This window comes from Salvelinus sp. IW2-2015, linkage group LG12 (genome assembly GCF_002910315.2).
Source record: "Salvelinus sp. IW2-2015 linkage group LG12, ASM291031v2, whole genome shotgun sequence".
Lineage (NCBI taxonomy): Eukaryota > Metazoa > Chordata > Actinopteri > Salmoniformes > Salmonidae > Salvelinus > Salvelinus sp. IW2-2015.
In genome coordinates this window covers 2,193,313-2,208,687 of record NC_036852.1, presented here as the reverse complement: position 1 = coordinate 2,208,687, position 15,375 = coordinate 2,193,313, and the positions used below count along the sequence as shown (strand labels likewise).

Here is a 15,375-nt window from a genome sequence, read left to right as displayed (position 1 = left end):
AGAAAGTGTGTGATATCATTGCAGTGCTTCAGTATTTCATTTCCAGCTGACACCAAATTGTCATTTGTTTTGTATGAATCTGACCCAAGTGATTTTTTCTTCTTCATCAGGGCCTTGCGTTTGAATGAATGCATCACATTTCAAAAGTACATTTTTGTAAATGCACGAATGGTAGGCCCTGTGGTTGTAGGCCCTACATTTCTGGGGTTATAGTGATTGTAGTTTGATGCCACGTTTTCATTGTGTCCCCAGGCCACCGGACCCTTTACATCGGGGTCCACGTTCCCCTGGGGAGGAAGTCCCACCGACGTCACCGTCACCATGGCGGCCACAACAAAAACAGCAGGAAGAGATCCAAAGAGAGGGAATCTGGGGTGGACGGCGATGGCAGAGAATCACCCTCCCACAGTAAGTCTATGGGGGGAGTGTGCTGCAAAGAATGTTCCCTGTGAAAATGTGACCAAACCACACTATTTGAAAAAAGGGTTCCAAAAGGGTTCTTCAGCTGTCCCCATAGGAATACCCTTTTTGGTTCCATGTAGAACCATTTTGGCTTCCATGCAGAACACACTGTGGAAAGGGTTCTACATGGAACCCAAACGGTTCTATTTGGAACCGAAAGGGTTCTACCTGGAACCAACAAGTGTTCTTCAAAGTTGTTTTTCTTTCTAAGAGTGTAAGTCTATAGGGGCAGTGTACTGACAAAATGTTCCCTGTGAAAATGTGTGACATGTCATTTGTTCTTGTTTCTCTGTCATTGACACTAGTCAGGTCTCAGATCTCTTTGTGCTCTTGCCAACTATCATTAATGAGCCAAAAGAGAACAGAAGTTGTGATCCTGATTCAATAACGCAATGGTTATGCAAATATTGGGTTATGCAAATATTGGAATTCTATCACTTTTTTTGTACCACAGATCCTTTTTTCTCAAGTTGCTAAGCAACCGCTATTTGTCTGTCCTGACGAATAGTTGCTAGCTCATGTCGAATTTCTCAAACTAAATCAGTGACCCCGCACAAAATCTGTCTGCATAGTGAAAGTTGAGATTGCCGTGAGGCCAGACCGTTGGCAAGAGTGCAGAACAGACTGGCACCAAGGCTACATTGATTGACGTCTCTTCACACCTCTTCTCGCTCTCCTGCTCTATCCTTTTTTATCCCTCTCTTTCTTCTTTCTCTCTCTCTTTCTCTCTCTTTCTCTCTCTCTCATCTCTCTCTCTCTCTCTCTCTCTCGTCCTCTCTCTCTCATCTCTCTCTCTCTCTCTCTCTCTCCTCTCTCCTCTCTCTTCTCTCTCATCTCTCTCTCTCTCTCTCTCTCCTCTGTCTCTCTGCGTCTGTCTCGTGTCTTCTTGTCTCTCTCTCATGTCTCTCTCTCTGTCTCTCTCATCTTGTCTCTATCTCTCTGTCTCTTTCTCTCTCTCCTCTTCTCTCCTCTATCTGTTGTCTCCTCTCTGTTCTGTCTCTCATCTCTCTCTGTCTCCTCTCTCTCCTCTGTCTCGTCTCTCTCTCTGTGTCTCTCTCTCTCTCTTTTCTCTCTCTCTCCCTCACCTGCTCTCTCTCTCTCCTTTTCACCATGCTCTCAGCTTCACCATGCCTCGTCTCCTCTCCTCTGCCTCTCTCTCTCTCTCTCGCTCACCATGCTCTCTCTCTCTCTCTCTCTCTGTCTATCTGTCTCTCTTTCAATTCAAGGGGCTGTATTGGCATGGGAACATATGTTAACATTGCCAAAGCAAGTGAAGTAGATAATATACAAAAGTGAAATAAACAATAAAAATGAACAGTAAACATTACACTCACAGAAGTTCAAAAATAATAATCTTGCTGCTGTGATGGCACGCTGCGGTTTGTCACCCAGTAGATATGGGAGTTTATCAAAATCGGATTTGTTTTCGAATTCTTTGTGGATCTGTGTAATCTGAGGGAAATATGTGTCTCTAATATGGTCATACATTGGGCAGGAGGTTAGGAAGTGCAGCTCAGTTTCCACCTCATTTTGTGGGCACATAGCCTGTCTTCTCTTGAGAGCCAGGTCTACCTACAGCGGCCTTTCTCAATAGCAAGGCTATGCTCACTGAGTCTGTACATAGTCAAAGCTTTCCTTAAGTTTGGGTCAGTCACTGTGGTTAGTTATTCTGCCACTGTGTACTCTCTGTTTAGGGAAAAATAGCATTCTAGTTTGCGCTGTTTTTTTGTTAATTCTTTCCAATGTGTCAAGTAATTATCTTTTTGTTTGGGTCTAATTGTGTTGCTGTTCTGGGCCTCTGTGGGGTGTGTTTGTGTTTGTGAATCGAGGCCCAGGACCAGCTTGCTTAGGGGACTCTTCTCCAGGTTCATCTCTCTGTAGGTGATGGCTTTGTTATGGAAGGTTTGGGAATTGCTTCCTTTTAGGTGGTTGTAGAATATAACGTCTCTTTTCTGGATTTTGATAATTAGCGGGTATCGGCCTAATTCTGCTCCACATGCATTATTTGGTGTTCTACGTTGTACACGGAGGATATTTTTGCAGAATTCTGCATGCAGAGTCTCAATTTGATGTGTGTCCCATTTTGTGAATTCTTGGTTGGTGAGCGGACCCCAGACTTAACAACCATGAAGGGCAATGGGTTCTATAACTGATTCAAGTATTTTTAGCCAGATCATAATTGGTATGTCGAATGTTATGTTCCTTTTGATGGCATAGAATGCCCTTCTTGCCTTGTCTCTCAGATCGTTCACAGCTTTGTGGAAGTTACCTGTGGCACTGATGTTTAGCCCAAGCGGTGTCTAGATGGACTTTGTATTTGTGGTCCTGGTGACTGGACCTTTTTCGGAATACTATTATTATAGTATAGTCCCCGAGATATGCAACTTTTCAGGGAAGTCAGGAACCAATACACACAGTCAGTAAGGAAAGCAAAGGCTAGCTTTTTCAAACAGAAATTTGCATCCTGTAGCTCTAACTCCAAAAAGTTTTGGGACACTGTAAAGTTTATGGAGAATAAGAGCACCTCCTCCCAGCTGCCCACCGCACTGAGGCTAGGAAACACTGTCACCACCGATAAATCCACGATAATCGAGAATTTCAATAAGCATTTCTCTACGGCTGGCCATGCTTTCCTCCTGGCTACCCCAACCCCGGCCAACAGCTCTGCACCCCCCACAGCTACTTGCCCAAGCCTCCCCAGCGTCTCCTTCACCCAAATCCAGATAGCAGATGTTCTGAAAGAGCTGCAAAACCTGGACCCGTACAAATCAGCTGGGCTAGACAATCTGGACCCTCTCTTTCTAAAATTATCCGCCGCCATGTCGCAACCCCTATTACTAGTCTGTTCATATCATCCGAGATTCCTAAAGATTGAAAAGCTGCCGTGGTCATTCCCCTCTTCAAAGGGGGAGGCACTCTAGACCCAAACTGTTACAAACCTATATCCATCCTGCCCTGCCTTTCTAAAGTCTTCGAAAGCCAAGTTAACAAACAGATCACTGACCATTTCGAATCCCACCGTACCTTCTCCGCTATGCAATCCGGTTTCTGAGCTGGTCACGGGTAAACCTCAGCCACGCTCAAGGTACTAAATTATATCATAACCGCCATCGATAAAAGACAATACTGTGCAGCCGTATTCATCGATCTGGCCAAGGCTTTCGACTCTGACAATCACCGTATTCTTATCGGCAGACTCAACAGCCTTGGTTTCTCAAATGACTGCCTCGCCTGGTTCACCAACTACTTCTCAGATAGAGTTCAGTGTGTCAAATCAGAAGGCCTGTTGTCCGGACCTCTGGCAGTCTCTATGGGGTTACCACAGGGTTCAATTCTTGGGCTGACACCATTCTGTATACATCTGGCCCTTCTTTGGACACTGTGTTAACAAACCTCCAAACGAGCTTCAATGCCATACAACACTCCTTCCATGGCCTCCAACTGCTCTTAAACGATAGTAAAACTAAATGCATGCTTTTCAACCGATCGTTGCCCGCACCCGCCCGCCCGACTAGCATCACTACTCTGGACGGTTCTGACTTAGAATATGTGGACAACTACAAATACCTAGGTGTCTGGCAAGACTGTAAACTCTCCTTCCAGACTCATATTAAGCATCTCCAATCCAAAATTAAATCTAGAATCGGCTTTCTATTTCGCAACAAAGCCTCCTTCACTCACGCTGCCAAACATACCCTCGTAAAACTGACTATCCTACTGATCCTTCGACTTCGGCGATGTCATTTACAAAATAGCCTCCAACACTCTACTCAGCAAACTGGATGCAGTCTATCACAGTGCCATCCATTTTGTCACCAAAGCCCCTTATACCACCCACCACTGCGACCTGTATGCTCTCGTCGGCTGGCCCTCGCTACATATTCGTTGCCAGACCCACTGGCTCCAGGTCATCTATAAGTCTCTGCTTGGTAAAGCACCGCCTTATCTCAGCTCACTGGTCACGATAACAACACCCACCTGTAGTACGCGCTCCAGCAGGTATATCTCACTGGTCATCCCCAAAGCCAACACCCACTTTGGCCACCTTTCCTTACAGTACTCTGCTGCCAATGACTGGAACGAATTGCAAAAATCGCTGAAGTTGGAGACTTATATCTCCCTCACTAACTTTAAGCATCAGCTATCCGAGCAGCTTACCGATCGCTGCAGCTGCACATAGCCCATCTGTAAATAGCCAACCCAACTACCTACCTCATCCCCATATTCGCTTCTCGGCCTTTTGGCTCAGATCAAGTGTAGTATCTGTTCTTATCAGTTTAATATCTGATACGTCCCCCATCGGGGGACTACATATTAAATGGATTTTTCGAACAGGGAGTCGGAAATGGGGCTTGCTCCGTCCGCTCCACGCATCGACCCGGTATTCCAGTACCTCCGGGAACGGTGCAACACATTTGGGGCGGCAGGGTAGCCTAGTGGTTAGAGCGTTGGACTAGTAACTGAAAGGTTGCAAGTTCGAATCCCCGAGCTGACAAGGTACAGTCTGTCGTTCTGCCCTTGAACAGACAGTTAACCCACTGTTCCTAGGCCGTCATTGAAAATAAGAATTTGTTTTTAACTGACTTGCCTAGTTAAATAAAGGTTAAATAAATAAAATAAAAATATTGTTTTTATTTACTTTTTGCTCTTTTGCACACCAGTACTTCTACTTGCACATCATCATCTGCACATCTATCACTTCAGTGTTAATTTGCTAAATTGTAATTACTTTTCTACTATGGCCTATTTATTGCCTTACCTCCTTACTCCATTTGCACACAGTGCATATAGATTTTTCTATTGTGTTATTGACTGTACTTTTGTTTATCCTATGTGTAACTCTGTGTTGTTTTTTGTCGCACTGCTTTGCTTTATCTTGGCTAGGTCGCAGTTGTAAATGAGAACTTGTTCTCAACTGGCCTACCTGGTTAAATAAAGGTGAAATAAAAAAAATAAAACATTTTGGTCTTACTGAGATTTACTGTCAGGGCCCAGGTCTGGCAGAATCTGTGCAGAAGGTGCTGCTGTAGGCCCTCCTTGGTTGGTGACAGAAGCACCAGATCTTCAGCAAACAGTAGACATTTGACTTCAGATTCTGGTAGGGTGAGGCTGGGTGCTGCAGACTTTTCTAGTGCCCTCGCCAATTCGTTGATATATTGTATATATATGTTGAAGAGGGTGGGGCTTACGCTGCATCCCTGTCTCACCCCACGGCCCTGTGGGAAGAAATGTGTGTGTTTTTTGGCTATTTTAACCGCACACTTGTTGTTTGTGTACATGGATTTTATGATGTACATGGATTTTTTTTCCCCCAACACCACTTTCCATCAATGTATATAGCAGACTCTCATGCCAAATTGTGTCAAAGGCTTTTTTGAAATCAACAAAGCATGAGCAAACTTTGTCTTTGTTTTGGTTTGTTTGTTTGTCAATCAGGGTGTGCAGGGTGAATACATGGTCTGTCGTATGATAATTTAGTAAAAAGCCCATTTGACATTTGCTCAGTACATTGTTTTCACTGAGGAAATGTACGAGTCTGCTGTTAATGATAATGCAGGGGATTTCCCCAAGGTTGCTGTTGACGCATATCCCACGGTAGTAATTTGGGTCAAATTTGTCTCCACTTTTGTGGATTGGGGTGATCAGTCCTTGGTTCCAAATATTGGGGAAGATGCCAGAGCTAAGGATGATGTTAAAGAGTTTTAGTATAGCCAATTGGAATTTGTTGTCTGTATATTTCATCATTTCATTGAGGATACCATCAACACCACAGGCCTTTTTGGGTTGGAGGGTTTTTATTTTGTCCTGTAGTTCATTCAAGGTAATTGGAGAATCCAGTGCGTTCTGGTAGTCTTTAATAGTTGATTCTAAGATTTGTATTTGATTATTTATATGTTTTTGCTGTTTGGTCTTTGTTATAGAGTCAAAAAGATTGGAGAAGTGGTTTACCCATACATCTCCATTTTGGATAGATAATTCTTCATGTTGTTGTTTGTTTAGTGTTTTCCAATTTTCCCAGAAGTGGTTAGAGTCTATGGATTCTTCAATTACATTGAGCTGATTTCTGACGTGCTGTTCCTTCTTTTTCCGTGGTGTATTTCTGTATTGTTTTAGTGATTCACCATAGTGAAGGCGTAGTCTCAGGTTTTCCGGGTCTCTATGTTTTTGGTTGGACAGGTTTCTCAATTTATTTCTTAGATTTTTGCATTCTTCATCAAAACATTTGTCATTGTTGTTCATTTTCTATTTGAGATTTTTAGATTTGATAGGGAAGCTGAGAGGTCAAATATACTGTTGAGATGTTCTACTGCCAAGTTTACACCTTCACTATTACAGTGGAACGTTTTGTCCAGGAAGTTGTCTAAAAGGGATTGAATTTGTTGTTGCCTAATTGTTTTTTGGTAGGTTTCCAAACTACATTCCTTCCATCTATAGCATTTCTTAATATTACTCAGTTCCTTTGGCTTTGATGCCTCATGATTGAGTATTGCTCTGTTCAAGTAGACTGTGACTTGCTGTGCTGTGGTCTGATAGGGGTGTCAGTGGGCTGACTGTGAACGCTCTGAGAGACTCTGGGTTGAGGTCAGTGATAAAGTAGTCTACAGTACTAGTGCCAAGAGATGAGCTATAGGTGTACCTACCATAGGAGTCCCCTTGAAGCCTACCATTGACTATGTACATACCTAGCGTGCGACAGAGCTGCAGGAGTTGTGACCCATTTTTGTTGGTTATGTTGTCATAGTTGTGCCTAGGGGGGCATATGGGGGAGGGAATGTTGTCACCTCCAGGCAGGTGTTTGTCCCCCTGTGTGCTGAGGGTGTCAGGTTCTTGTCCGTTTCTGGCATTTAGGTCGCCACGGTCTAGTCCCTGGGTCTGGAAATGATTGATTTCCCCCTCCAGGATGGAGAAGCTGTCTTCATTAAAGTATGGGGATTTTAGTGGGGGGATATAGGTAGCACACAGAAGGACATTTTTCTAAGGTAATTTCCTTTTGAATTTCTAGCCAAATGTAAAATGTTTCTGTTTTGATTAATTTAATGGAGTGAGTTAGGTCTGCTCTATACCAAATTAGCATACCCCCTGAGTCCCTTCCATGTTTCACACCTGTTAGTTTGTTGGATGGGACTACCAGCTCTCCGTCACCTAGAAGGGCAACCAGTGTGTCTGTCTCCTCTATACCAGGTTTCTTGTAGGATGACAATGTCTGCATTTCCGATTTCTTTGATGAAGTCCAGGTTCCTGATCTTTAGGCCAAAGGCAGATGACTTCAGGCCTTGGATATTCCAGGATGAGATAGTGAAGGCTTTGTGTTCCATAAAGTGTCTAATGTTGTTGGTCGTGTGGTTTGGCCTCAGGCCAGGAAGTGTGAGCAGAGCCTGCTGAGCATCTGGTACATGCTATTGGCTTGGGCTAGTGTAAGAGTGGGGGTTGGGCCTGTTTGCCCGCTCACTGCCTGGGCGTATGTGTGACTTCCATGTTGAGGCCCTCTTTGCGGGGGTGGGGTGCATGGGGTGGGCAGGAGGGGCATAGGTCTGATCTGAGGGGGCCTAAATGGGGTGTGGGCATGGTTGATTTGGGGGGGAGGGTTGATCGGTTGGGGTGGGGGTGTGTATGTGGCTGGTGGTGTTGTGGTCTGGATGTAGGTCCTCTCGGCGTGGGTCCTCTATGTGTAGGTCCAGGGGGGGTCCCGCAGGTCTGGGAGTGTGTCTCGCTGGTCTGGGTGGGGTGTCTATTGATCAGTTGCTCCTGTGTGAAGTGTTGGGGCTGCATTTAAGAGCGATGTCCTTTAGAGTCCGGGCGAAGGTGGGCTGTGCTGCCCACCAGGTGGACCTGGTCATAGAGGCTGTTCAAGTCCAGGGTGGAGTGGAGGGCTAGGAAAACATTTGGTTTTGAGGCACAGTCACAGGAAATACTTGCGTTTACCAGCTGTATTGTAGCAGGGAAGTCTTTTCTTGGTAGCAGGGTGGAGATAACCACTTGTGCATTGGGGAAAGTAGAAGAAGCTTTTTCAATCACTCCCGTCAGTGCTGTGGCCACCCTTTCCTGCTGTGGTCTCAGGTCGTTTGTGCCTGTGTGTATTATTATGTGGCTAGGTGAGCCTAGTTGGTCCTCAGACAGAATGTCTAGGGCACGCTGGGTGGACACCAGAGTTTAGACACACTGTGTTTGGGAAAAAGTTTTTTTTCTTTCTCTCACCCCCCTTTCTCTCTTCTCCCTTTCTTCCCCCCTCTCCACACCCCCAACCCTCTCCTTCGCCTCCTCTACCCCTCTACAGCAGACACTCCTGCCCAGAGGGTGCAGTTCCTTCTGGGGACAGAGGATGGTGATGAGGAGCACATACCTCATGCCCTCTTCACTGAGCTGGATGAGATCTGCCTGAGAGAGGGCGAGGATGCAGAGTGGAAGGAGACCGCCAGGTAACCAATCGCACGACCCGCTCCAGCTTCACAGCCAATCAGGTGTCCGTTTTTCTGCTTATGCGTATCTGTGTGTGTGTGTAGGTGGCTGAAGTTTGAGGAGGACGTGGAGGATGGAGGCGAGCGTTGGAGCAAGCCCTACGTGGCCACCCTGTCTCTACATAGCCTGTTTGAGCTGAGGAGCTGCATCCTCAACGGCACTGTGCTGCTGGACATGAGGGCCAACTCACTGGAGGAGATCGCCGGTACGTAGAGTGGTGCTGGATTGGAGGGTGGCCAGAAGGTTGCTGGTTCAAATCCAAGGGGTCGACGGGGAAAGTCTGGCGGGAGTGAGTCTGCAACTGGAGAGTTACCGGAGTTAGAATATCAGGTGCCAACTACTGCCGTTGTGCCCTTGAGCAAGGCACTCAAACCCCTAACCAATCTATATGTGTGTTCTCTCAGATATGGTCCTGGACCAGCATGAGGTGTCGGCCGCGGTGGGGGAGGACGTGAGGAGGAGGATCCGTGAGGCGCTCCTGAAGCAGCACCACCACCAGAACCACAAGAAGCTGGCCAACCGCATCCCCATCGTACGCTCCTTCGCCGACATTGGCAAAAAGCATTCCGAGCCCCACTCCATGGACAAGAACGGTGAGCTCACCAACCAACCAACCAACCAACCAACCAACCAACCAACCACACACAAATCACAGTTTTGTGGCTTTTCTGATTGTTGTCCTGTATTGTGTTTCTATGTGACTTGATGTGTTGTTTGATTAATATCTCAACTACTATCTACACTACATTCCTCTCCTTTTGTTTGTGTGTCTGTGTCTGTGTGTGTCTATGTGTGTGTGTGTCATATGTCGTGTGTGTGTGTGTGTGTGTGTGTGTGTGTGTGTGTGTGGTGTGTGTGTGTGTTGTGTGTGTATATATTATATTGGTGTATATATGTACACAGTTGAAGTCTGAAGTTTACATACACTTAGGTTGGAGTCATTAAAACTCGTTTTTCAACCACTCCACACATTTCTTGTTAACAAACTATAGTTTTGGCAAGTAGGTTAGGACATCTACACTTTGTGCATGACACAAGTAATTCTTCCAACAATTGTTTACAGACAGATTATTTCACTTATAATTCACTGTATCACAATTCCAGTGGGTCAGAAGTTTACGTACACTAAGTTGACTGTGACTTTAAACAGCTTGGAAAATTCCAGAAATTATGTCATGGCTTTAGAAGCTTCTGATAGGCTAATTGACATAATTTGAGTCAATTGGAGGTGTACCTGTGGATAATTTCAAGGCCTACCTTCAAAAGCAGTGCCTCTTTGCTTGACATGGGAAAATCAAAAGAAATCAGCCAAGACCACAGAAAAAAAATTGTAAGACCTCCACAAGTCTGGTTCATCCTTGGGAGCAATTTCCAAACGCGTGAAGGTACCACGTTCATCTGTATAAACAATAGTACACAAGTATAAACACCATGGGACCACACAGCTGTCTCACCGCTCAGGAGGAGATGCGTTCTGTCTCCTTGAGATGAACGTACTTTGTGTGAAAAGTGAAAATCAATCCCAGAATAACAGCAAAGCACCTTGTGAAGATGCTGGAGGAAACGGGTACAAAAGTATCTATATCCACAGTAAAATGAGTCCTATATCGACATAACCTGAAAGACGCTCAGCAAGAAATAAGCCACTGCTCCAAAACCACCATAAAAAACCAGACTACGGTTTGCAACTGCACATGGAGACAATGATCGTATTTTTTGTAGAAATGTCCTCTGGTCTGAAGAAACAAAAATAGAACTGTTTGGCCATAAAGACCATCGTTATGTTTGGAGGAAAAGGGGGGAAGCTTGCAAGCCGAAGAACACCATCCAACCGTGAAGCACGGGGGTGGGCAGCATCATGTTGTGGGGGTGCTTTGCTGCAGGGGGGGACTGGTGCACTTCACAAAATAGATGGCATCCTGGGAAGGAAAATTATGGGGATATATTGAAGCAACATCTCAAGACGTCAGGAAGTTAAAACTTGGTCACAAAGGGGTCTTCCAATGAACAATGACCCCAAGCATACTTCCAAAGTTGTAGCAAAATGGCTTAAGGACAACCAAAGTCAAGGTATTGGACTGGCCATCACAAGACGCTCAATCCTAATAGAAAGGAGGAATGCGCCAAAATTCACCCAACTTATTGTGGGAAGCTTGTGGAAGGCTACCCAAAACGTTTGACCCAGTTAAACAATTTAAAGGAAATGCTAGCAAATAGTAATTGGTGTACGTAACCCACTGGGAATGTGAAATACAAGCTGAAATAAATTATTCTCTCTACTATTATTCTGACATTTCACATTCTTAAAATAAAGTGGTGATCCTAACTGACGCTAAGACAGGGAATTTTATACTAGGATTAAATGTCAGGAATTGTGAAAAACTGAGTTGAATTTATTTGGCTAAGTTGTATGTAAACTTCCGACTTCAACTGTGTGTATAATATATATATATATATATAATATATATTATAATATATATATATATAATTTATATATATATAACGTCTGCTTGTGTCTGTGTGCATGTTGTGTGTTCTTACACATCCAGTCGACAGCCCCCTCTTTAAGACCGAAGGCACCCCCAAGACTGACACAAACACACGCAGACAGGCCTTTCAGACAGGCCTTCAGACAGGCCTTCAGACAGGCCTTCAGACAGGCCCTTCAGACAGGCCTTCTCCTGCAGGCCCTGCTCTCTGTGTGTGTGCTGCCCTCCATGTGTGTCCACCTCCACCATCACCCCTTCCCCATCTGTAAGCCCACCCCGTCAAAGGCACTTCTGCCGTGGCCTGCCTCCCCTCAGATCCAGACAGCCAATCCCTGCCTTGCAGAGCTAAGCGGAGCCTATTCCTTCAGCTTCCACCAGGCTGTTGAGCCAGGGTTACTGCCCTATCCCAACATGGACCCAGATGAGGAATCTATACAGGCAACTAGCCAGGAACGCCTATAGTCTAGTCTGAGACTAACACTGGGCCTTTCTCAAAATGGAACTTCATTTAGATGTTGCAAGCACAGAAACCAGTCATAACCACTTCATTACCTCCAGTACGCCATAGATAATCTCCCTGTGTTTTCTCTAATCTCTTGGGCAGTCCCAAACCTTCAAAAGTAAAATAGTACTACTTGCAAATTCAATTTAGGAAGTGCAACGCTTTGATCACAAGACAATCGTCAAGGCCACATTCCTTCTTTAATCTATGTAGGATTAATCAATTGATGAATTTCATCTAGATTATAATGTTACACTTAATCTGAATACAGTGCAGTTGTTGTCCAGTGAGCGTGAATTAACAGGCTGGCCTCTCCTGTCCTGATGTCTCCAGGTCAGACTGTTCTCCCCAGTCCCAGCCAGCCACCACAGAGGGCAAGGAACATGTCAGCCGGGAGAACAGCATGTGGACTTCCAGCAAGTAAGGCCCCACTCATCTAGCCTGGTCGCAACCATTTATTTGTTATGTTCTGTATAGCCAACTGTATTGGTTGTTGCATACAAGGTTGGCTACCAGGCTACCCAAAATTTCCACTAAGCACAATTGTACTTTTTTTTATCGACATGCAGTACTAATAGTCAGTAGCTTACATTACTGTGAACTATGCTAACACCAAGTTAGTATGTGTTAGACCAGTGCATTACATGCTGTTGACCCACTCAAAGCGTTTAGCCATTCCTCTGTAGCTCAATGAATAATAAACCCACTGATTCTGTCACCAACCCAGTATCTAGCCGAGACCATCTGCTGTAGCCCTATTTATGACAGATTTCTCAGTGGGCCTATACCATGATCCTTGGCCTGCATTTCAGTCGACCCTATTAGCATATTTTTCCTATCTCCTATTAGCTAATCGGATTATTGTCTGTAGATTGACTCTCCACTTCATTGAAGGAAAGATTCCCCCCGGTGCAGAGGCATTCCAACGTCTGGTGGGGGGAGCTACGAGTTCCTGGAGCCAGCCCGTGGTGGCCTTGTTACACGCCTTGTCCGCGCCGTGCTGCACTCACACGGCCTAGCTGAGGTCCTCCAATCCAACCACCAGGTAGACACGCACACTCTCCATTTTTATTATAATATTGTTGTTAATGATGATTACAGTTAACTACTATGAATTGTATGTGTTCGTAAACTAAAGTGGGATAGGTGTTTTTTGGCATTTGGGTAAAGTTCCTGAGTGGATGCACTCTAATTTAAGAGTGCTCTGTTCTGTTCTGCCTCAGGTTCCCTGTTCATTCTGCTTGGGGCCTCTGGGAAAAGGACCCACACGTAAACCATGCAAGATTGGGCCCGAATCCATCGCAACTCTGAATGACAGACCGAGGTAAGTAGCCACGTTGCATTAGTCTGTGTGCACTTTTCCCCTGTGTGGCTTTGGTTATGTTAGCCAAGTTTAAGAAACAAGCTCATGATGACGCATACAGGTTAACCCCAATTCCCCTCTCTGCTCCTCCGAGGTGTTCCAGTGACGTGGCGTATAAAGCCAAGGACAGGAACGACCTGGTGGCCGCATCGATGAGTTCCTGGACCAGGTGGACTGTGTTTGCCACCTGGGGAGTGGGGACCCCTCCAATCAGGATAAGAGCCGCCCAAAAAATGTGCCCTCTCAGGTGAGCCTCTTTCCTGGTGGTGTCAATGCCATACCCCCTAACCAGAAGACTTATTTTGAGATGCATATATATTTGACTCTGACCCTATGCATCATCTCTAGTTTGCTTCCGACTGCATCCTGACTAAACCCCATTCGAATTTTTTACACTCCGGAAATTTAACTGCTGGTGTAGCCCAAGGACCCCTAAACCCTTCTGAATCCATTTGTTTTGTTTTTCCTATCATCAGCTGTTTTTGGTACGTGCCAGACTGCTTGTCCTTAAAAAGCCAGTCCCGTGTTGTTGGAAGGAATGTTTTTTTCCTGACAGGCTTATTTTAGGACAATCCCTACTAGTGGAATGCCATTGAAAATACATTATATTAGCTATTTTTTGGCACATAAATAGTTTTATTTCCCATCCGACCTCTGAGACCTCTATTCTTTACCACACAGGAAAAGCGGCAAGGTTCCTCTCTACCCAACGGAGATCGGGAGAAGCAGGGAACCTGGTGGCCATGGAAGGCCCAGAGCTACAGCGCAACAGAAGGTAGGTTGAGTGTGTTGGTGTGGTGGTTGTGAGTTGAAGGGAAGTGGTGGTGCATGTTTTGGGCTGAGATTAAGGCTGGCTGAACTGTGAAGTATGATCTACTACAGCACATGTGGACCATCTAAGGTCCTCTTGTCTTTAGTCCCACATGTTTGTCCTCCTCTCAGGGCTCCTCCACCTGTCCCCAGCAGTAACATCTAGCATCCTTTAAAAAAACACATCCTTATGGGTCTCTCTCGTTCCTCAAGCTCTGCGTTTCACAAAAAAGCTGTGATTGATTCAGTGTGATACATGCATTTTGGAATCATGCCATCCATACTTTTCTAACATAAGACGGCAGCATCACTTATTAAAAATGTGGCTCCGACAACACTGGGGAAAAAAACTCTAGCTATTTTGGTACCAGCTCATTGTACAATTTGACTCCCACATACAAATGACTAACTGCAATTAACTAAGGGCTGATTTGAATCCTTTTATTAAGCCATTCTTAGTTTGTCATGTAATCATGTCCACTTATAATACGCAGCACTAAGTGTGCTTAACCTTTTTGAGAATACCCTCCCCCCCTTTTCAATTTCCGCCTGAAGAACATACCCAAATCTAACTGTCTCTAGCTCAGGCCCAGGAGCAAGGGCATATGCATGTTCTTGGTACCATTTGAAAGAAACACTCTGAAGTTTGTGTAAAATGGTGAATTGAAATGTAGGAGAATGAAAACACAAATTAGATCTGGTTTTGATAATACAAGAAAAAAACCATACGTTTTTTCATTTTAAATTGTTGTATCAATCATAATTAAAATGAACAAGATAAAACAAACATCTAGATATAAACATGGGAACAATTTCAGTGAAAAAACATAAGAAGGCACAGTACTTGTGCAAAGTTTCAGAATGAATAACTCGCCCAAATTGAAGTGTGCTACAGTGACATTTATCATGAGGCCACCCAGGTGTCCCACACAAGTAGCCCCAAAATGTACCCCAAGTGGCCAAATTGGTGACAGGTATACATTCTGAAACAAATAACTATATACAAACACCAAAAAATGGTATTCTAACACGCCCCAAACAAAAAAATGACGGAAAAAAATGAAAAAAAAAATCGAATTTTTTTATAAAAAAAATATTTTAATATTTTTCTATAATTTTTCCCAAAAAATAAATAAAATATACATTTACAAAATAACATGGGTGACTATTACACTTTCAATATTTTGGAAAGAACCTCAGTCCTCTAATCAAATCAAATGTATTTACAATAGCCCTTCCTACATCAGCTAATGTCTCATGTGCTATAACAGAAAACCCGGCCTAAAACCCCA

The 15,375-nt window shown here is 44.5% G+C and overlaps 2 protein-coding genes and 1 non-coding gene across 4 annotated transcripts in view; 2 read left to right on the top strand and 1 right to left on the bottom strand.

Annotated features, from left to right (window-relative positions):
- Positions 1–15,375, bottom strand: part of LOC111970880 (neuronal membrane glycoprotein M6-b-like) — a 178,180-nt gene that overhangs the window by 80,593 nt on the left and 82,212 nt on the right. The window lies entirely within an intron of this gene.
- Positions 257–15,375, top strand: part of LOC111971135 (sodium-driven chloride bicarbonate exchanger-like) — a 20,797-nt gene continuing 5,678 nt past the window's right edge. The window contains exons 1-4 of the mRNA XM_070445917.1: positions 257–408; positions 8,738–8,879; positions 8,964–9,124; positions 9,324–9,512. Coding sequence (XP_070302018.1) covers positions 9,094–9,124; positions 9,324–9,512 — 220 coding nt within the window. The 5' untranslated portion in view covers positions 257–408; positions 8,738–8,879; positions 8,964–9,093. The remainder of the gene's footprint in view (positions 409–8,737; positions 8,880–8,963; positions 9,125–9,323; positions 9,513–15,375) is intronic.
- LOC111971157 (U2 spliceosomal RNA) lies at positions 4,687–4,877 on the top strand. The gene has a single exon (XR_002878234.1). It is a non-coding gene; the product is annotated as a U2 spliceosomal RNA (small nuclear RNA).